General features: G+C 41.5%; 1 protein-coding gene across 5 annotated transcripts; it reads left to right on the top strand.

Moving 5' to 3' along the window:
• Positions 1–888: 888 nt before the first annotated feature.
• Positions 889–16,681, top strand: anln2 (anillin, actin binding protein 2). 5 transcript variants are annotated; one of them, XM_085280771.1, is made up of 25 exons: positions 889–1,012; positions 1,821–1,920; positions 2,036–2,203; positions 2,530–2,604; positions 3,262–3,446; positions 3,665–3,757; positions 4,094–4,183; positions 4,697–4,781; positions 5,288–6,517; positions 6,818–7,128; positions 7,263–7,354; positions 10,140–10,269; positions 10,710–10,845; positions 11,103–11,291; positions 11,381–11,507; positions 11,684–11,732; positions 12,424–12,477; positions 12,558–12,590; positions 12,677–12,698; positions 13,201–13,307; positions 13,745–13,798; positions 14,276–14,362; positions 14,978–15,085; positions 15,590–15,738; positions 16,252–16,681. In XM_085280771.1, exons 2-25 carry the CDS (start codon positions 1,827–1,829, stop codon positions 16,406–16,408), a joined length of 3,825 nt encoding a protein of 1,274 aa, XP_085136897.1. In that variant the 5' UTR covers positions 889–1,012; positions 1,821–1,826; the 3' UTR covers positions 16,409–16,681. The 5 variants fall into 5 exon arrangements, with proteins under 5 accessions (XP_085136897.1, XP_085136896.1, XP_085136899.1 ...); XM_085280770.1 differs by having other exon boundaries at positions 12,674–12,698; XM_085280773.1 differs by lacking the exon at positions 4,094–4,183 and having other exon boundaries at positions 12,674–12,698.
• Positions 16,682–23,309: the final 6,628 nt, after the last annotated feature.

Genomic DNA, 23,309 nt, shown 5'->3' with positions numbered 1-23,309 from the left:
AAAAAACTGGGGTATGCTAACTTTGTGTTATTTAAAGGTTGCACAAATATACTTTAGTGCAGGATAAACAGGTTGGTTTGCTGTGCTGTCATGGGTTTACACTACACTACACTACACTACTGTGTGACTGGTGCACGGCAGCTGTGATGCTCATGGTCAGGTTACATCAAGTGTAGCACAGATTCATTAGCTGATGATGCTGAGATTCATTCCATTCATTCCACCTTCATACCAGCTTTATACTGTGTCTAGTATGAAGTTTTCTGAAAGTTACAAAGATGCTCGCCAAGCCTTACCTTTGAAAGCAATCTGCGACACCTACTGGTCATTTTTGTAACTACTCGTTGCATGTATGTCATAGAGCTTTATAATATTTAACAACAGAGTTGGCTGTCTGCAGGACATCAAACAGAGAAATCACATAATAATTAAACGCTGTTCATATATATAGGTGTAGCTTAGATATTTTAAATGGAACCTCAACAATATCAATCAGACAACATACTAGAGACGAGCTCTGAGATCATATTAAGCTAAATATATACGACAGTTGTGTAACAGCAAAGATGTGGTACACTTCATAACTTCCAGGAAGGGAAAGCTTATTACAACCTTATTTACCAAAGTCAGCAACCGTCCGCGCGTTTACTCTGTTTTTACCGTAATATAAACACCTAATTTCCACAAAAGCCGTTTTTACATCAACTAGTAGGAAAACAAATATGTAGATAATCATCGGTGGGTATTTAACTAAAAGAGTTCATCTACTATTTCTGGAGAATGGACGCAGTATCAGATTTTAACGCCCCACAGGAGCCGCACGGCAAAGATCAGATCGGGGCTCTTTATGAATATTTACGGTACTGCAATCGCTCGTTCCTCTGACGTCAGAAGACCCGCTGAAATTCAAAGTTAGAAGAAGAGAGCAAACAACGAGAGGACTGTTTCGTGGTTTCTGTTAGTTAAGGTTGTCCCGTGTAACACCTGTACTTTCTTACGGATATCTTCTCAGGTAAAAAAAAAAAAAAAAAAGGGGGGGGGGAGCCATTTAGAAACAAAACATATAGAGACAAACTCGAGCTACCGGTCTAAGTTTCTGTTGATTAAGTTAACTAATTGGAAGCTAAACTAGCATTAACTTTAGATAGGTTAGCTTGAAAAGAGCTAGCCAAGCTGACCCAGGGTGTGGATGCGTTCAGCGTGCTAATCTAGTATGTTTTAGCGTGACAGGTTGTTCGGAGACGAGAAGAAAAACTTGGCGTAGATAACTAAGTTGTCGCTGTGTTAAGTAAATGCTTCAGTTTTCGCTGAAGAGCGATGCCAATCAGCCAGCAGTGTTTTTGTTTTTAAAAACGAGCCAAGCTGAAACGGGGCGTTTTCACGTTTAGTTTTAGCTGCGGTAATCTGTGTCATTTAATAATAGAACATTTTTAATTTTGCAAATTTATTTAACTTTGTTGTAGGCAGATAAATGTCACTGAGTTTACTGACCTGATTTTCGAAGCAGGCCTGGTCGGGAGTGAAGCTTGATGGCCATAGACAGGATAAAACTTGGTTATATGGCGGCTATTTGGAAAATCGGTAAAGGCATTAGTCACTGTTGAAATTACAAAGCTAGATTCAATCTGGCATGCAGTTATTTCTTTGGATTTTGATCAGTTTTTTTTTCTGATGTGGCTTGTTTCTATTGAGAAAGTAACTATTGCTAGCTGATACCGCTTTACTCTTTAGTAAATCTGTTCATGGTCTTCGAGTTTTATCTTCAAATCAGTGAAACTGACCTCTTAAAAATACTTATTCAGTGCTTAATGTTTTTGAAGCTCGATATGGAAGCAGGTGAGGAAAATGGCAACAATATGGGCTTGAAGAGACAGAGAGCACCGCTGTCGGATTCAGAGGACAATAACTGCTCAGCACCAGGTTTGTTTGTGGCTTAAACCAATGTCAAGGTTCCTTCTTCTTTATATTTACAAAATATACATATATTTACAAGAAGGAGTCCCTTATGCCTGTCGCCTATGTCTTACTGTGTCAGAGACCAATGACAGTCAGAAGAGGCGCCGTCTGGAAGCGGCCGGTCAGGAGAACCACTGCCCTGAAGCATCTTCCTCTGGACGCCGAGCAGAGCTTGAAACCAAACCCGACACACCAATAGTTCCCTCAGTCCGGTCACGAGTTCAACAGCTCACCCAGAGAAGAGATGGTAAATGACTGTTTTCTGCATACAAGTTCATGCATGCTGAATATGTGACAAAATACTTGACTGATCTGTACAGTACAGTTGTGACAAAACCTTCACAAAGGTGGAATTTATTGCACTACTGGCTTTGTTTGGGTAGCTAACAAACTTCTCTGTTTTTTGGCAGCATTTCAGGTAATGCTTCAGATAGCAGATCAAAAGTCAACTAGATTATTTACAAGCAAGATAAGACCTGCTGTCAAGATGTTGAGTAATTTCTGTTGAGCCCGAGTGACTGTGTGGGAGTTGGATCATTCCTGTAGTTTGTAACAAAGTGTGTTGTATTTTAGGAGGAGCTCCTCCTGCACAGCGGTGCCTCTCGGATCCAGGCGGGGACAGCAAGGGCCACAAAGAGCCACTCCTTGGTGAGATTACATATGAGCACACCTTCAAAAACCTCTCTATCAACATCACCTGTTATTAACTAACTACAAACAATTTCAGTCTTAAAGACTGAAGCCTAAATAGATTGCTTACTGTAATGACTCCATTAATTAGAGTGTATTACAGAGGGACACAGACTGAAGTTCAGTCCTGACATTGGCCTTACTGCCCGTCCCTGAGTTTGCAACACCCAGCTGCTAAGTTCTAATCTAAAATAACACAACATGTGCAGTGACTGTATGTCAGTAGTGAACATGACAGGTGTTTCTTTTTATGATACATCTGGCTAACATGAGTTATGGAATGATTTAACTCAGAGTTAAATAATTTGTTTTTGAGCAGTAGCTGATTTCCAATCATCTGCTGTCATTTCCATTCACAAATATTTTCTTTTGTTCTTTTGTTACTTTATATTTAAAGCATTACTGTTATTTGCATTATATCTATGCAGTGTTATGGGAGGATGTGCATGACAAGCGTCTATTTCTCATGCACTATTTCTATTAATTTAGCTCATTGGTTCAATTTGATAACCAACAAAAGCTTAAGGCCATCATTCCACCTTGTTAGAGTTATTTAAGGTAATTGGTCTTTAGTACCCCACCTTTGACTTAAACACTGTCTGAAATATTTTCCAGGTGAGGCAGAGTTCAATCAGCGGATGGAGCGATTCAAAATGGCCTCTTTCCAGAGTAGCCCCACCAACACCCCAAGCCCCGCCAACCAATACCCCCGGACACGCTCCAGCTTTGTATCAGTCATCCAACAAAAACTCCAGGGCTCAACTACACCCAGCTCAAAGCAGGTTTCTCGCATCCGCCAGGTTGGTTTAACAGCTTTAATCACTGAAATGCACATTCAACACTCCCATGTGCTGGTTCTTAAGGGGGGAAATTTGTTATTTCTGTTTGTTTATTTATTATTTAAATCTAATACTAAAAAAAACATAGAAAGAAATAATTTTTTTGTAATATTGAAATACTGGATAATTGATTATGCTTGTGATAAATGTCTAAAATCTGATATATTTTCACTGGTCAGGAGCGGGAGCATGAACTGAGTCAGGTGCCGTTTCAGCCCATCGCTGAGAACGCCTGGCTGAAACGGAGCAGCTCAGATTCCGCTTTAGCAGAGGTGAGTTTTCAGACCCTGACGTTCCACCTACAGAGCTCCGATAATAAACTGTCATAGTTTATTATCTGTTATTTTAAAATCGATGGGTAAATTAAAGCTTCGTGCTTGAATTGCCATCAAGTATAGCAGTGTGGATTAGTATCACAGCTGTGAAACAGTAAATAGTAATTGATGCACACAGTCAGTGTCAACAAGAATTCGGCACGTCCTGCTTTGACTAAAACTTTGTTCGGGTTTTAACTCGTTTTTGTGGATTATAGCTTTTGTAAACTGTACTTTTCATTTTTCACTGTTGGTTTTCATAGATTTTTTTAACATGACAGTTTATATAAACAGGAGAGGACTCCTTGTGGCCCTTCAGGTCCCTCCTCCAGTGTTCCTAGATCAAAAAGGAGAGTGCAGTGGCCTCCCACATGCCTCTGGGATGTGAGTCAGTAGTGTAAAACCCTGCGTTGTCTAGTCACCTGGTATTATGGGCCACATAGACTTGGGCAGAGATCAGTTGATTAAATATGTCTTGAAGCACTGCTGGAGACAGAATTTCATTCCTTACTCTGCACCTTCTTTTCTCTTCTATGGTTTTGGGGATGTTGGCTTGTCACTGCGGTAACAAAGGTCATGTTTGGTGTGCAGTGGTGGATTCATGCACTTCTTGTACATTTGAAGATTGTACAGACTTGCACTGTTCAGCATTATTGCACCCTGTCAATATTTTCTTGGTTCACTTTGTTTAGGGGCTGTTTTTTCTTCCTGTGAATTTTATATTTCATGATTTTTAATTTTTAGAATTCTTTTACAATTTTACTGTCCCTTAATTAAATTAATTTGTTTTTATCTGAACTTTTATTTCCTTTTGTATGTAGTCATCAACATAGTATCATTATAGTCAATAAAACTCCTTCTTATTCTTTAATCCTGTTGTTCTTGATCTTCTGGCAGGATCAAGGTGTCGCTGATGTGAAAGACGGTAGTTTCACTGAACCTCCGACGACAAATGCAGACAGCGCATCTCTTAATATGACAGGTAAGGCTTTGGGTGTCATTTAGATTTAAAATTGAAGCATATATTTTTCTATAATGTGAAACAAAAACAATTCTAATTAGTATTGGACTTCATATGCAACATCTGTATTGGGGCAAACGCATTTGAACAGCACTTATGTACCAGGGATGTAATCTCAGGCCACTTGCCATTTGTTCAATTTGTTTTCGTCTGACCTCATTTTTAAGGAGAAAAGTTTTACATTTCAGAATATTTTGTAAACTCTTGTGTCTGTTATGTAACCAATAATTAGGAATAATGCGACTAATAGAGCACGTTTGATTACATCTTGCAAATTTAATTAATAAAAAAATTTAATTGCAAGTTCATTTCGCATCTAAAATGGTATTTCTTTTCAGTATCAGTACAGATTTTGTGCTCTTTATATAAATGACTCAGTATGTTCAGTAACTGCTCTGAAGGTTTAACAAGTATAAAGCTATAAAAGGTGTGTAGTGATGAGATGCGAGACTCCTGTTTCTCAACAGGTGAGATGACATCCGGTCACTCTGAAGCTCCTGCAGCTTATTCAGAGACTGGAATGCAGAAACGGTGTGTTCTCAGTGAAGAACCCAGACAGACGCAAGAGGCTCTGTCTGCTAATGAAGAAGAGCAGCCAGGTCCCCAACAACCAGAGGGCCAAACTGTGTTAAAGCTTTCTTTTAGCGAGGATCACAGTTTCTTCAAAGCCCCCTCTGGTGAGGATCAGAACATGTCTGACTTAACTGCATCTAATGAGCAAAGTTTCTCAGAATTAACTCTTCCACATGAGTCAAACGTTAAGGAAACATCACAGGAGTCCACAGTAAGTGAACAGGGTAGCTCTGACATGCTGGCCTTTGAAGACGATGAAAAGATGGATAGTTCGTGCTGTAGTGATGGGGAGATTGAACCATCGACAGATGAGGAGTTAAGGATGTGGCGATATCCTCAAAGCACAGTGTGTATGGAGGAAGAATCCGCCATAGATGAAGTACACGAAGCATGTGTGAAGGACGTGCAAGGGGAATCATCCCAAATGAACAAAGAGAAAACAGATGAAAATGAACCCACTGACATCCAGGATGATGGTCCACGTTCTGATGTCTCTACTAAGACCGCTGGCTGTTCTGAAATACAAAAAGATGACAAATCCAAACCAGAAAGCTGTTTAGAAAACTCAATGAGAGGGAAGTGTACTTTAGACCGAGACAAAGAGAGCATGGAGTCATGTAAAGAAGGTAGTCAGGGTCTACTTACAGCAGATAGTGATGTTCTTACAATAAAACAAGAGCAGAAAGAAATGGAACTATGCAGTCACGATGATGATGCAGCTGAACAGTCAAAGGAAACCCAGACAGTCTGTATAAAAGAAGAGTCAGACAGCACATGCTCAGATGGAGGCAAACGAGCATTGCCTACTTCTTTTGAAAATGAACAAAATGAGCATGCGGGACTAGAGGGAAATCTAGAAGATGAGGCACAACCTGTAGTAAAGCCCAAGGGCGCATTAACAGAGGCTGATGGAGCTCAGACCTCAGCAGAGATCCAGCCATCTGATCACCTGGAGGTGGGGCAGGAATCTGTTGATGAAAGGGTGAATCTTGACGTTAGTCTGACAGAAGACACTCACAAGCGAGGAGAGAGCTCAAAGAAGGTTTCCTTTATTCTGGAGCCCGAGTTCATCAACAGCTCAGGGGTGTCTGACAACAATACCTCTACAGAAACCGCCCTGTCAGGTGAGGGCAGTGTGAGCACCTGAGGACACTTTAGGAGAGGTGGAAACTCACGGGTGAAAGAGTCTGTTGGACATGAGGTGCATGTTTTGAAAGATTATGGTATTGGTCCATGGTGCACAAATACACGGGTGGTTTTTGTCTAGATTGAACAATTACAATTATTTCATCAGAGCTGTGCTGAGAAGAACGTACGAAATGATTTGTTTGATGTCTAAAACACAGATTTGCTATTTGCACAGAAGCATTTGAAGTGTCAGAAAATGATTCAAAGTGATTTCATACATTTGTGATATTTTTCAGATACTGAAGTGAGCTTTCGTGAGGAGACCAACACTGGTGAAATTATCGATCAGATGTTCGAGGAGGTGCTCGAATATGCTGAAAGGATGGAAGGCCCTGAGGATCACGACAGTGGTATTGGGGCTTGCTCCGTCGAAAACGATAAGATGGAGACGGAGAAGGAAAAAAGTGAAGAAGAGGGAGAGGCCAAAGAGGAGAAGAGTGATGAGAGTGATAAGGTTGATGGCATCAGGGATGAGCTGCTCAACTTTCCTCCCACTGGCATCCTCTCTCCTCTCAGCAAGTCTGTAGAGGCTGTGGTCACCCCACTGGTAAGATTTATTCCAGTCTATAGAAGCTACACTCAGAAGCTGAAAGAGTTGGTGTCCTCCACTAGCAGACAGCATTAACGAGTGCCCTGTAAACAACACAACTTATGACATGTGTGCTAATGTTCCTACAACAGCGACTGGCCGCAAGCCAGGAGCCCATCCCTCCTTTGCTCCTGACACCAGAGGAAACTAGCGCCCATCCTGCTGAATCTGCTCCCCTGTACAGGTAATCACAGCAGTTACATGGTCATACACAAATACAGGTTATAATAAATCCCAGCTGTTATCTTTTCACAGTCAAACTGTTGCCAAACGTAAAGAGTAATAGTAATACATCCATCCATCCATCCATTCGCTTCCGCTTATCCTTTTCAGGGTCGCGGGGGGCGCTGGAGCCTATCCCAGCTGTCATAGGGCGAAAGGCGGGGTACACCCTGGACAGGTCGCCAGTCTGTCGCAGGGCCAACACACAGGGACAGACAACCATTCACACTCACATTCACACCTAGTGACAATTTGTATTATCCAATTAACCTATCCCCACAAGCTGCATGTCTTTGGACGGTGGGAGGAAGCCGGAGTACCCGGAGAGAACCCACGCAAACACGGGGAGAACATGCAAACTCCACACAGAAAGACCCCGGCCTGATGTTGGAATTGAACTCAGGACCTTCTTGCTGTGCGGCAACAGTGCTAACCACCGTGCCACCGTGCTGCACAAATGTAATAGTAATACATTTGTGTTCAAATTGTTTAAAAACCCAAATGTTCAGAGCTTTGAGATACTCCAAAAGATGCTTACAGAGTTGGCTCATAAAATATAAAGTGAGCTCTGAAGCTGTAAAGCAGGGGTGTCTAACTCCAGGCCTCGAGGGCCGGTGTCCTGCAGGTTTTAGATATCACCCTGGGTCAACACACCTGAATCACATGATTAAGGAAGTAATTTAGCCATTTAAATCAGCTGTGTTGGATCAAGGACACATCTAAAACCTGCAGGACACCGCCCCCGAGGCCTGGAGTTTGACACCTGGGGTCCGTTCTTCGTACCTGGCTAAGTAAGTTAGCTGGATTAGATTGTTGACGATTTCGTGTGATCTTGGATCGTTCGGTTCCCCGAAGCTCATCCGGGACTTGCTGTCATAGCAACAAAGCGTAAACCTGCTCGGGAGCAGGTTTACTTTATGTAAACAAGATTAGATCGCGGCCACTCAGGTATGTCCGCTTCATTTATACGAAAGCAACAGCGATATTTTACCACTGTTTTACCATAAATAAATAACATCAATGTAACTAAAGTTAATGCAGCACTTGATCCTTTTATTGATTTCATACAGATACATGCAGGTCATTTCCTAAAAAAAAGGGAAATATACTATTAATCATTCTATTTCATGTATTTGATTATTTCAGATGTAATTCACAGTTCAGAGTAGTAATAGTAAATTACTTCATGTAAGCAAGATGACCACGGCTATAAAAGCGAAGGTGGATTTGGGAAGCCTGTTGCAGCCATGTCCTGTCCGTATACGCGAGCAGCCCATTGCGGAAGGTGCAAGATTGATAAGGAGAGTTTTCAGAATTCAGCGTATATTGCGGGACAGACAGGATCCTTTAGCTCAGCGCGACAGTGTGCTCATTGAGAGATATCGATTTTCCCGTGAGGGTATTATTTACTTAACCAACTTGTTGACGAGGGGGTGCAGGACCACCACCTGTCTTTTTTTGCTCTGCCCTTTTCTTGGTTGCTGTTATAAACAAACAGATTATTTCAGGGTCTCTTTTCAAGAGACGACAAGCAATATAAGTGATAAATATTACCATTCTGTAGAATTTTCTTATATTTCACTTTTACTTGTTCCCATGTTCTAGTGGGTCCTGTTGTGGCTCTAATGTGAAAGAGGATATAATGTAATATAATATAATAAATCTACCCTACCGCCTACTGGTGTTGGCCAGAGGGGCCGATGGCGCGATATGGCAGCCTGGCTTCTGTCAGTCTGCCCCAGGGCAGCTGTGGCTACAACCGTAGCTGCCTCCACCAGTGTGTGAATGTGAGAGTGAATGAATAGTGGCATTGTAAAGCGCTTTGGGTGCCTTGAAAAGCGCTATATAAATCCAATCCATTATTATTATTATTAAATTACTTACAAGTTTAATTTGTCAGCAACTTTCTGCCAGCCCTCTCTCCTTGCTTTTCCAGCCTTTGCAGTGTTCCCTTGCGTTTTAATTAAACTCTGAAACTCCTGAAATCCCTCAATCAAGAGTTCTTGCTCTGCTGCCGAAAAATACTGAGCGCGCTCCTTCGACATTTTCGCCGACCAATCAAAGGGTTGCCGATCAATGTTTCTACTATCGATGCGTAGCCCCTGTTAAGCCACCCAGTGATCTCACATTACTTCATCCAGCTATACTAATCGTCAACAACAGGTGTGTTCGGAGAACCGGAATAGCGAGTTCAAAGTTAGCGCGATGATTTGATCTTGGATGTAGTAAGCGAGGTACGAAGAACGGACCCCTGTGCTGTAAAGGATAGAAGTTTTTGTTTGTTTGTTTTTTTGGTACAGCCTTGGCAGTAGTCACTAATCTCCATACATTTACACCACTCTCTAGTTCCTCATAAAATGGGATAATTCCTCCAAGTTATTAAAACAGAAAAAAACTATCTGATCCAAATTCAGGATCATGAACATTTTATCAGTTTACAGCAGTTACACTGCAATAATGTCATTATCAGATCTCACAGTGGGCTCATTTGCACAGTCTGAGGTCTGTCAATAAAAACGACTGAGTCAGTCTGCACCAACACATGAGATTGTGCTCTTCAGCAGTCTGGTGGGGTTGTTGGTGCCTAATGTGTAACGAATCAAATCTACATGTTGTGCATGTTCAGAAAGCTCCATGATGCTTTACCCACACTGTTCTGTGAACTCTTGAACTGTGCCAGCACTCACACATTGTTTCTCAAACATTGTTATCCTTATGTTAATGTTTGTTTGTTCTCTGGTTGTCAGCATCGATGCCTACCGCACACAAAGGCAGAGTAAGCTTCCCATCGTTCAGAGCGTCACTCCGGGGGTTCAGAGACGGGCTGAAGAGACGCCCAAGCCTCAACCGCCTGTCAACATCAAGGAGAAAATAACGGTGTGTAGTTTGCTTTGACTAGTTTAGAAAAACACTGATATTACGGAAGGCTAAGCTCAATATTGTCCAACAACTTACCTGTCCTGAAGTTTACACAGGGAGTAACAGAAATTTGAAGTCTTTCTCCATTTCAACAAATGGAGCAGGACTAAATCAGTAGAGCAATGAATTTAAAAAGCTGAAATTATGTTTAATTATGGAAACTCGACATTCATCTGGTCTAAATTTCAAGCATGTGGAATGTTTTAATGGAGACTTTTATGCAGAGGAACTTAATACTTTCGAACGTGATCGCCCCTCATAACACTCTTATGTTATTTGTATCTGGAACTGTAGTGCAACAAAATGTTTCTTAAAGAGTGAGAACCCCAAAAACTGTGGAACCTTTTGAATATATTACATGTATCAGTGATGCTCTGGGTTTGGTCGATTGTGTCCAGGCTCTTAATGAAGAAGCTGGGAAACTGCAGACTGTGATTAACCAGACGCTGCAGGCCCTGAACTGCTGTACGGATGAGGAGCACGGGCGAGGCTCACTGGAGGAGGCCGAAGCCGAGAAACTGCTGCTGGTCTCGTGTATGTAGACTGCAAGATTTTAAACCACCGCATCTTTGTTCAGCATAGAGTCAGGAATGCTTCTTCACATAAGCCACTTTCATTCCTGTCATCTAAGCTTCTTCTCTGCAGCCGTTATTGGTCATTCATTGGTCTTTAAGATTAGGAACCAGTCAAAACTGACAGTGTGATATCCATAACTGTCAATTCTTTGCTGATATGTTATAATATTTATCTATTTTGTCTTCCTTGCATTTATGATATATTTTCTGTTTCAGGTGAGAAGCGCTCTGCCCTGCTGGCTGAGGTGGCCAGACTGAAGGAGGAGAGGAGCTCAGAATCTGGAGAGGCAGCAGTGGAGGACAGTGAATCTATTTCCCAGCAGCCCTGCAGAGGCACTGTCAGCATCACAAACATCCAGCTGCCGCTCAAGGTGGAATATGTCTGCTCCTCACACAACCGTGCAGGTACCGCAGCTGAGAAGATTTCTGCCTTTGTTTGGTTTTTAATGGCTTCACTCTTAACATTCACGATGTTGTTTTTGTTTGTCATTTAGGTCGACCAAGTCACTACTTTTTTGTTCTTATCCGCTACGGACCCTGCAACATCGTCGCCACCCCTCTGGCCACAGCTGCAGATGCTCAGAACGGAGACACCATCTCCTTCCCCACATCTGTCACTATGTAAGCTGCATTTCATCAACTACTCTTAAACTGGAACAAATGTTTGTGGCCTTTGACCTTATGTGACGTTTCATGTTGCGGCTCTGAAACAGCATTTTGATTTCTCATTTTGTGACTCTGGTAATTGATATGCAAAGTATCCTAATGCATTGCATTGCTTCGTCTTAATGTTTCAGGAAGGATATTCGCTCATCCTTTGAAATTGATGTGGAAGTCTACAGCCTGGTCAGTCACAATCTATAGAGCTTCATTTTCTATGACTATTTACATTATACACGTTTTAAATCATTATAAACCTTTCATGTGCGTTAACTGTGAACTGGTGATGTTGCAGCCAGATGTGCTAATGTAATACACACATCTGTAGTGTATCTAATGGATTAGCTGAAGAGACTTGGTTGGATTGTTTGCTGCAGCATTGCAGGCATGTCTCTGTGGTATCTGATGGAAGGCTGTTGTAAGCTGGCGTGCTGTTAGTTGGCGATCCTGTAGGGAGAGGGGCCGTCCTGGAGTCCTCCCACCTAAATACAGAAGCCACTGTTTTTTCTTTATGTGACAGCTCATGAGATTTACTTCAGTTATAAGTTCTGAAGCCAGGGGAGACTAACTAATGCCTATCAGTAATCGGAGTGTAGTTGAACAGCTGTGGTCGTTCAGCATTAGCAGCAGGATTGTATAAGGCTCTGGTTAGGCTGCCCTTTGCTTGGGTGTGTGCTGGTTTTAAAGGCAGTTTAAGGTGTGCTGCATTAGGCCTAGTGATTTGTTTTTTAATGACCTTCTTACTGCTCAATATACCAAATGTGTAAAATATGTATTATTATTATTTTTGTGTTTGTGTTGATTTTAAATGTGGAGTGTTGTTGTCTAAAACTGAAATTACTTTATATTTTTATTATGTTGTTTTTCTGCCATCTAGTCCCAAACCTCAGCCAGTAACTGCACCATGGAGCGGGCCTCCACCAAGCCACGGGTAAGCTGGTCATTTCTGAGCTCACTGCATGTTTATATATACAATGTTTAAATTCATTAATGTTGCCTTCTCATGTGCAGGTCACTCCAAGAAAGCTTCTGAACACTCTCACGGTGAGGTTTCAGTTTTATTTTTCATCAAATCGTGGTTATACTTTGAGTTTTACTCTTATTTATTCATTTGTCTTATTTTCCAGCAGAGATCCAGCGTCAGTTCAACATGTAAGTTGTTTTATTTTGGTCACTAATTTATTTTATTTTGTCAGTGCATAAAGAGCAGCATGGTTACAGGTCTTCAAATGTCTTAAATGCATATTTATAACCAAAGGCCTTAAAATGTTTTATATTGGCTTCAGTTGGAGTATAGTTTCCATTTTCTTTAGTATTTCTTTAGCTGGATCCTAAATTTTATTTTCATGAAGTTCACTGTTAAATCTTAGACTGAACTTGATTTTTAGCTGTAAGTGCATGCTTATTGGGGTGTATTATTATCTATGTTATTGTAGGGTCTTTATCTTACAATATAAAGTGCCTTATGTTTTGTTGTGATTTGGCGCAATATCAATAAACTTGACTTGAAGCATAAACACCCCGATGAGGCTTCAGTTCGTCCTGTTTCACTCTTTGAACAAACTGGCACAAAGATGGTTATAATGGTGGTTGGTGATATACTTCCAGCTCTAAGTGTTGCACATTAGTCATGTTTTTGCTTTTGCTCCTTCAGCTGCTGCTCCTCCTCTCATCACCCGTCGCTCCAGTAACTTTTGTCTGGTCGGCTCTCATAAGATCACGTTGGCCTCACTGGGACACAGCAAATTCCCCCTGGATAAGGTAAGATTGTGTCTGTTGCTGGGGTGAACACTGAGGAGGACTGTTGGTGAAAGCCTGTTCAACATTTTTACAAATATTTTATTATTCAGCAACTCTGGAACCTAGTGGAAATGTGAGTTTTGGTAAAGAGAAATAGGACTTGGCGATGGAAACTTGTCTTTGAAAGTTTGAGAAGTAAAAAATAAGATGAATACAAATGGAAGCTTCTTTTGTCTGTGTAGTTGTGTAAATGTGAATTTGCTGATTGAGTGATGCAGCTGAATAAAAGCACTGTCTTTGGGATTTGCCGCTGCCTGAGAGGAAGAAGCACAGTGCTGCAAACACCACCCCGCATGCTTTCCCCCTTTTGATTTGTTATTACTCCACACATGCACGGGCCCACTGGTGATGTAACGTGTCTGTGTCCCTCCCCCTCTTTTCTTGCTTCTTTCACTCAGATGAAACTGGATGGCAAAGTCAGGAGGCTGCTGGGAGATGAATTTCAGGAAAAGGTTTCACTTTTTCACAATTCTGTCACCCCTCCACCTCTCTGAAAACTCACCTATTTCATAATTCATAAAAACCTTCGAGGGTTATTTGTAAATAACTTTGCTGTCACTTTAGATAAGAAAGAACTTGAACGAATCTCAGAAATTAAAGGCTATCCATTATGTTGCCATTTTGAATGTGAAACTTGTTCTTAAGGACATAAAGTGATCTCAACTCGCTGATACATATTACTGCATGTGTAGTCAGTGTACATGTTCTTACATTTCTCTCCTATATTCTTGATTCCTGCAGATTGAAATTATCTTTACTCCGTGGAAAACGGCAGCATTCGCTGTCGAAGTGACCACTGCCGGTCATCTGTTAGATTATGTGTAGAAAAGCATGTTGGGATGTATTTGAAATGCTGTTTTCTGTTACCACCATTTAAAATCCTGCCAGTCTGACACTGTGTGCCCCTCCCTGTCCTTTTCTGGTTTTAGGTGCCCTTTCTTTCCCCTCTAGAGGGCAACATCTACCTGCAGCTGGAGAGCAAGAGCCACTCTGACGTCCAGCACCAAGGCTTCCTGGTCAGGAATTTTATATATTTTTATATTAAAGAAAAACCTGAGTATGTCACAGAGAGATTTATCTTAGCAGGATATTTTCTTGGGTGTTTTACTTTATTCTTCCATTCTCACTCACACTCCGTCTGCCGCTCTGTAGCAGATGCAGCTGGTTCAGTGTCACGATGCTGAGCTCACAGAGGCTGCAGACCAGAACAAAAACTCCTGTTTCCAGCTGGCAGCTATGATTCATGTTAGCATAGGTGGAGACTTCCTGAAACTGTGCTTAAGCGCTTTGTCTGAAAATGAAAAAATTCTCTCATGCCATTTAACAACTAGTTTCTAAGCCAGCCACGCAGATGAATCACGAGTGTGATCTGGAAGCTTGAAGCCTTCGTTGCGTGAGCATCAGATAATTTGGACCAGTGAGTCAAATCAAAGACAAAGTGCCAGGCACACATTAATGTTCCAGATATCAAAGGGGAAAAATTTTGAAATTGAAGTCATGTCTCAGTTTCTTAAAGTCACATTGCAGGGAGTGCAGATCCTGCCTCAGCTAAATTTTACACACATCAAATCATTTTCCTCTAAATTTAAACGCCTGTTTTCACTGCATTGTTGCTGTGTTTGTGTTCCCAGACGATGTTCGAGTTGATCAGTGGGTATGGGGTCTGGCATCGCTGCTTTTTTGTCCTGGAGGAATGCAACCTGTACTACTGGAACTATCCAAATGACAGAGAAACAAAGGTATGAACGAGCAGGTTTATTACATAGATGTGAAATATGGAAGTTCCAGCCCATAAAAATCAAAAAGCATATCTGATTTAAATTTTGCCATCTCTTCAGTGTCATCTTCTTGTGCATGTCTGAGTAGCTTCTGGGGGTGGATGCTATTTTTAGGTTTCGCAGTGGAAGTTTATGACTGTGCTACTGCGATGCCTGCTTGCTGCAGTGTCAAAACTTTTAAACGGACTTTTCTGTTTTCAGCTCTAGCTCCAATCAGCAGTGGTTAGCACCCTGACATTTTAAATCTAAGAAACTGTTACATTAATAAAACGTGAATAATTAGTTTTAGGGACTGCTGTTTGTGGCTCTAACTAGCAAGGTAAGCAACTTAAATGTAAAAGTGTAGTTGACCACCTGCACAGGCACTCATGAGAAGGCGACTCTGAAGGGCATACCCTGTAACTGGCCAAGTTTAATTGTTGCCATCAGTGACCTTAAATCGGTCTTTTGTGTTCAACTTCTAAGGAGGCAGAAGGCAGCATCTCTCTCTCCAGCTCACAGAGTCAGTGCGTCAGGCCTGTCAAGAGGGAGTTGTGTGCTCGACCTTTCACCTTTGAGCTGGTAAGCAGCGTATCGCAGCAGGAGCAAGACCTCAGCCAGGATGCCGCAGCCAAGTAAGTAGGAATTTAACGACCCCGACTCCCTGAAAATGAGGTCTTTGCTTGCACAAACAGACAGAAACATTAGAGCGAAGTGTTTAATGTGTTGTTGTCAGCCTACTTTCAGTGTGAATCACAGCTGCAAACGGACTTTTTCACTTTTATCCAGCAGGAAAAGCTCAGGTTTAACTGTCAGGACCTCTGTTCTGTGCATGATGGCTCGTTTTGCTTGCTTGTTGGAAAAATTAAGAGAATTAAGGCTTTGCTCACAAAATTGAGCTCATCTACTTTTCTCACTGATCAATTTTGTTTGACTGGTTTACACATTTAAGCCAGTCTATTCCACATTTGTTTACAGTGAGCATGACGCATGACGTTGCTCTTCTGGCTGCACCCAGCTAGTGATGTCACAGTGGGTGTTGTGTTTTTGACAGCTGATGGGAAACACCTTTCGGTGACACCACTCACTGGGTGGAGGCTGGACACTAATAGCTGCACACAAACTGACGAAGGCCTTTCCTGTTTCAGGTGTTGGTTTTCGGCAGACACCAAGCAGGAGAGGTTGGACTGGATGGAGAAGCTCAACCAGGCTCTTTTGGACTTTCACACGTGGAATCGAACCCAAACAGAGAGTCAGCAGGCAAACACGTCCAGCAGTGGGAACCTGAGGGAGAGTATACTGTAACACGTCACTAAGACACCTGCTGGGATGTGCTTCAGGGTTTACTCTTCATCTCAGAGTGTTTGCCTCGCTGACATGTGTCTCGTTGATTTATCTTTGGGAGATTTTTTTTTTTTCCTTGTATGTGTTTCTTTTTAACCTGAATCCAAACACTTTTGTTTGGTTCCCAAGTCACAGCTGTCTGAGTATTTACATTTTTTATATATATATATCTATGTTTTTGTGGCAATCAGCTGCTTCAGCCTCTGCTGGTAATAATAAAGGGCACTTTCAGTATCTGAGATGACTCTTGCCTTATACCCTCATATATGTTTCTGCTATAATTTGCATTTATTTGGATTCAGATTGTATTTTTTGTATCATTTAAATGGGAAGGCTAAAATTTATATAGAGACACTAATAAATATATACAGGTATAAATCTTTAACTGTAGTAATCTGGGATTTCGTGTTTGAAATGGACAGAAACACTAATAATTAAAACTGTAGAATTAATTTTGGCTGGTGTTGAATGGGAGTAAGTAATGTAAAATCTATTCTCGGCAGGCGTTCAGACCTCTCTACTGACAGATAATCATCTTGGGATTTTTCCAAAGAATTTGTGGAATTCTATGGAATATCTACAGGAGATGAAGTCTGTATATAATTAGTTTTAATATGATGTCGTGCTGAAAACCAGGGATGCACCAACATATATCATAATCAATCAAATACTGGTAAATCTGTAAGCATCTGTATTAGTCTTGTTCAAATATATCAGCCAATCTGCCTTTTAGTAAGAGCAGTAGCTGTTGTTTACCCTCCATATATCCATATGTTTGGATACAGTATGCATGCATTTCTCCTCCTGGCACACAAGAGGGAATAAATTAAATGAATCTAAATGATAAAATGTGTATAAATACCCTGAATGTCATCAGTTATCAGCCATGAAACTGCTAGTCAGTGCATCTGTTTTATTTCTAAAAGTGTCAGTCTTCTGCATTACAAGTGCAGATAAATAAAATCATATTTTACGTGTATTTCAGCTGGGGAGGCCCCTGACACGCTGTTGCAATGAATGCTGTCTGCCTGATGTTCTGCTATTGTCCATCTCTGTCACTTTATTCTAAATGTTGATGATGTGAACTCTCATTCTATGCACTTAATGGAAGCCAAACGGTAAAATAAATGAAGTATAACTGCTACAAAAGTGTTCTGACTGATGGGTTTAAATGATACAGACTGGGATTTTTAAACAAATGACCAATTATTAACAATAAACACCATTTTTCCTACTAATGCAAAAAATATTTGAAAGCCTGTGCACAGATCCCCAAAGGTTTTACTACAATTACTCGCCTGCTCATGTATTCATATAAAAGTAGCCGTTTCAGCCGTAAACCTGCTATACATGGGGCGCTTAAGAGAATCTGGCAGGAAGGCTGCTCAGGTCAGGAATGTCATACAGGAAGTAGTCTAGAATTAGACTTCCTGTTCGTCCCACTGCTCCTCTGGGTGGAGGCACCGCTGGGTGTTACGGTGCTCAAGGTGATGACAACAACAAGGGGCAGCGGGTCACGTGATTGAGCTTTCAGGACGGCCGTATGGCTGTGTCGGCAGCCTCATCCTCTGGGTGCAGGGCGGCGATGCATTATGCCTGCCAGAGCTTTGCTAGATTGTGGGGCAGGAATGTAGAACTGGTCTATTAGATCAGTACAGATGGAAGCCAGTTCATTATTCATTACAGCTATGTAAACATGCTCGAACGAAACCATTTCTGCTCGTTAAATTTGAAGTCTTACTAGAGAAATGTGAGTGCGTCAGAGGTTTGTTTTGCTTTTGTAGCCACAGTTTACACTTTGACCTTAAACACATCATAAAATATGCTCTTGAAGAAAGGACACCTATAAGGACAAACTCCCAGAATGTGTGTGATTGTGCCTGTTTAGCAGAGCCGGGTTTTAAACAATGTGTGTTGCAACTTTCTTGAGAACCACTCATCCAAACATGAATCAATTGGAGTAAATTCAGGCAGGAAGGTGTGATAGAAAATTTCTGTTCTGTAATTTCTGTAAAGGCAAAGATGAATAAAATGAAATGAAAACATGCCCAGCTCTCTTTGTGGGCACCATCCCTTCAAAGGCCTGTTTGAGGGTTCAAGTCTGGGTTTTAGGATTAAAGTTAGAATTAGGTTTAGGTTAAACTTACAGGTAAAAGGCTCAGGAATTATTCAGTGTCAAGCAGTCAACAGTTACTGTAGAAGAAAACTGTAACAGAGCCTGATTTACCCAAAATCTAAGAATTGGTGTCCCGGACACCTCAAAGTGCTCCACTGCAACAAGCCTACTAAGTTTAAAGTTGATTGGACAAATGAAACACAGTGCAATATACTCTTATTTTTATCTGTCCCCTCACTACATTTTTGGACTTTTACCCATCTTTTAAACTCCCACACCGTCTCAGCTGGTTTTACTGGCTGTGGACCTGAGGTGATGTGAGGCAGCACTCCTCAGCAAATGCTGTTAGACTCATTATGCTGCTGAAAATTTAATGACGCTTAAACCAGATGGTGTGCTGTGCTGTATCCATGCTGGTTGCGCATCATATACACTGTTGACTATAACTATAACTGAAGCATGTTCAAGGCAGCAATGTATTGCTTTGCAACCACGAGATGGTGACATATTTTCCTCCAGCAGACCGGAAAGCCTGAGGTGTAAAGGTCTCAGTAGTAATATCTGATTTCATCCTGCAGGGCCGCTGTGAGTTCATATAAGACTCTGCAGCAGAAGGAGCGACCAAGCATACAGCGACACAGACGGAGGAAGAAACACTTGACTGCACTGAGCCCTGCTGTCAGTGTGACAGGAGCAGGGAACGTCAGGTCAGCGGCCCTGTTGTCCTTATCAGTGTCGTCCCACCCTGACAGGAATACATTCTGCACAACATCCTGGTGCGTCATCCTCAGCTCTGTTCCTTACATGGCTCTGGAGGAAACGGTGCCTGTGTGGTAAAGATACAAGAGCTGATGGTGCCCAGAGTTGTCTGGGTAGTGTGCTTAAAGTAAGAGACAAAATGAAGCTTATAATGATACCTGTAATTTATCACATAAACTTCAGTTATTTTTTTAAAGCACCTTCCAGCTTATTGATATGGTTCATCCTAATTTCTCACCAACACAATAATATAAGCTGCCCGTGGGTCCACAAACAAACTGCAACCCAAAATGAACTTCCTTTAGTAGTTACTTGAGGCTGGTTCCAAAAGTGAATCAGTCTCATGTTAAAATCCTAAACTTGCCCAATATAGGTAGGTCTATGGTCTGTGAATAACTTAATACTGGGTGAATTTAATAATGGTATTAAAGGTATGTGGATGTACACAAGGAGCTGTGAGCTGCATGTTGTCCTTAGCACTTAGCTACTTAGCACTATTAGCAAGTGGCTATGTGTTGCACTTTCTTTTGGTGCAGCGTGCTAAATTATAAACAGGCTGGTTCTTATATAGTGCTTTCCTACAATTTTGCACTTTTATATGACATCTTATTCACATAAGCATTGTTTTATCTATGCCTAATAAGATTCACACTCCAGCGAGCGCATCGGAGAACAACCTGGAGTCCAGCATCTTCCTCAAGGATGCTTTGGCATGCAGACTGGCAGCCAGGGTTTAAACCGCCACCTTGCCAGTTAGTAGGTGACCTGCTCTACCTTCTCAGCTACTAATACCCCGAACTAGCTAGCATTAGCCAATATTTACTACTCCACCTTCTCATGCAACTATGGTCTGTTCTGGCTCCAAAGAAGTCAATATGCTGGCAGCCAAAACACTAATGTTAAAGCTTCAAAGTTCCAAAGTAGTGGACAATATTGCAGGGACTACTGCTATCTTTTATATACAGTCTAGTAGCTAATGCAAAGATCTATGCTAACAAAACTTGTGAAAAATAATATGAAACCTACGCAGGTAGTGTTTCTAGAGATCATGCAACAATGGGATGGTGTTTTTAAAGACAAACTCTCTTTTAAAGATCTGGAAGAGTTATTAGTTTGTGAAGGTTCATTTTGCATTTTTCTGATCTCAGTCTGTCGACACCAGATATCACAAGTGAGCTGATTCTGACTGAAGCATTTATTTTAAAAAAAAGTCTTTTTGGCTTGAAATGGAACCAGCTTTTACTAAATGAAGCTGATGTTTAATAAATAAGACTTTAAAGTAAGTAAAGTGGCCTTTTGTTTTCCTCATTGAGCTCTTTTTGCAATCAGAGTTTTGCCTTCTGCTGGGCATCAGAAGTAATCCATTTAAATTTCTTCCTCACTGACTTCAAGTTTCAGGCCTGGTAGCCTTTTCCATCTTCTATATACAGCTATATTCACAATACAGCTGATTTACATATATATCTCCCCTTTTTTGTCAGCCAGCTGCATAAGGAAGCATTAAAAAGTGATTTTAGTTGTAGCTCATAAACACTGCACACCAGCTATCACTCATCTCACATCTCACCAGAGATTCAAAAGAAATCCAGTCAGTTTTCTGGGTATGTGCGATTTCAGCGAACCATCAAAGAGAAAGTTACACCCACACTGCTCCGGACCCTCGATGGGCTGAGGTGGGTCAATGGAATATTTTCAAAAGCTGAGCGAACACTGAAATACCGACCCAGTGGTGACAGATTTGCACACTCTGGAGGCCATTTGTGGAAAACTTTTATTTCGAGTAAGGAAAAAGATGCTCTAAAAGGGAAGCTACTGCTTTTTTGTCTTATTGTCTTTTCTTCATCCGTGTGAACCAAAAGCTCAGACTTCAGCTTGTTCTACTTTTGACTCTGTGTGATGTCATAGAGAATAGATATATCTAATGCGATCGTTAGACCTCATTAAACTTCAGGAAAGCTACTCTAGTAGATTCAAAACATTTCTCAAGTCCACAAAGAAATGTGGCTAAAAAAAACTTCACCTGGTGCAATCCACGTCTGATTCTTTGTTTGGAGATGCAGCTCTCACACATTAAACAGGCCACATCAGTCATTCTCAGCCTTTCTCAAAGTCCGTTTCAGTTTGGTTTGTTATTCGATCTGCAGAGCACCCGTGCCGAAATGCTAAACTCGCTTGAGGAAATCAGTAATGCAGCACCAAAAGATGATGGGAGACTGTGTTTGTGCTGGCTCCGGCCACGGGGCCACTTGGCACGCTCCTCGCTGTGTTGTGAAGAGGTCCGGGAAGCTTGGAGGCGTAAACAGGGCGGCGGGGTCAGAGGACTCAACTGGTCCGCAAATAAACAAACTGTCCTCGGGGGCAGTAGCCGGTACTGGTGAGACAGCTGCAGAGGATCAGAGAGGGTCAATGACACGTGCTGTTTTTGTTGAGTGGAAATTTTCAACACATTTTGTTCCACAACAGTTTATCCAGAACTTGACTAAATCATCTGAGACACCTACAAAGTGCCTTCCAATACAACACTACTCATCAAGGACTCCATTACTTGTTGGCTCTGTTCTTTTCCACTGGGTTGTAAGATAATGACTTGTGCATTATACATTGTTTCTTCTGTTAAGTGGTTTCCCTTTGAGTCGAGGAGACTCTCAGACTCCTGGGGGGGGTCCTCTGGAACACCAGGTCCATTCGCTGTGCCCCCCCACCCCCACCCCATGTGCCACCATCTGGATTGTTTTCCTGCTCTCCTCCCCTCGTCATCTTTCCCTTGTGATGCTTTCGCGTCACATGGGACATTTTTAAGATGCCATAACAAACAATTGTTTCAGTGTTGTGACTGAAGTGTACCATGGGATACAGTGTTATTTGATAACACATGGGTTAAGCAGCGATGTGTTTATAGGTGCGACATACCACCAACAGCTGGGTGAAGCAAAAACTCTAAGTACTGAAGTTTCAGTTAAATTTGTGCATTTATTCTTGATCTTGTTGTCTTGTTTTGTAGCTCTTATCCATTTCACGCAGTACCTCTTGGTGCCTGTTAAATCTAGAATTTAAAATCCTTAATTAACACAACTCTTGAATGATTAAGCCCCATCATATCCTAAAGACCTCATAGTTTGATAGTTTCAGACTGTCCACTTCTTTGAGGTTCAAAAAGTAGAATGGGTGGCAGAGACTTTGGGTATCAGTTGCTCCCAGTTGGGTTGAGGAAACAGACAGCCTCTGTAGTTTTAAGATGACATATCAAACTTTTCTTTCTGCCAAAGTTTTTGGTTATCGCTGGTACTTGTGCTGTGATCCACTTGTTAACTGATGATCTAATGATATGTTTCCAGGTCCAAATGATGGATGTGGCCATGGTTGAGTATATCCTCCTCTTAATTTAGTTCACTGAATTTTATTTATACAGCACCAAACCACAACAACAGTCGCCTCAAGGTGTGACTCGATGTTTCATGCTTTGCTCTCTTTTTATTAGGATAGTTCATGTGATTTGGTAGTGATGGCAGCAGCATGGTGGTGCAGTGGTTAGTGCTTTTGCCGCCCAGAAAGAAGGTCCTTGATTCAAATCCATTATCTACCTGGGTTCTCTCCAGGTAATCCAGCTTTCTCCAACACTCCAAAGACATGCATGTTTGGCAAATTAATGATTCAGAATAACAGAGAGGAAATATCTGAAGCCCTCTCCTTTGTTCTTTGTCATGTAACGACATGATCAACAGTCCAGCTGATGTTTTGTTGTGAGCCACCGTGTTTCACCAAATGTTTTGAAATATTTTAAATTGTGCAAACATGGATTTGCCTCTATCATACTGCTCGCCATGAACTGCAGTCAGTTTAACTCATTAGATAAACTTCATAAGTCCTCCCAGTGTGCTTTGTGGGATCGTACCACTCGACATAAGACATCCTCCACCTTCTTTTCACTCCACATGTGTTTATATGTTGTTATTACTACCACTTTTACCATTATGTCTCCTGTATTGT

This window comes from Mchenga conophoros, linkage group LG7 (assembly GCF_057382185.1).
Source record: "Mchenga conophoros isolate Kocher_MC1m ecotype Shallow Benthic linkage group LG7, M_conophoros_male_GT1.1, whole genome shotgun sequence".
NCBI lineage: Eukaryota > Metazoa > Chordata > Actinopteri > Cichliformes > Cichlidae > Mchenga > Mchenga conophoros.
Note: the sequence above shows the minus strand (reverse complement) of the source record. Positions and strands in the feature narration are given on the sequence as shown.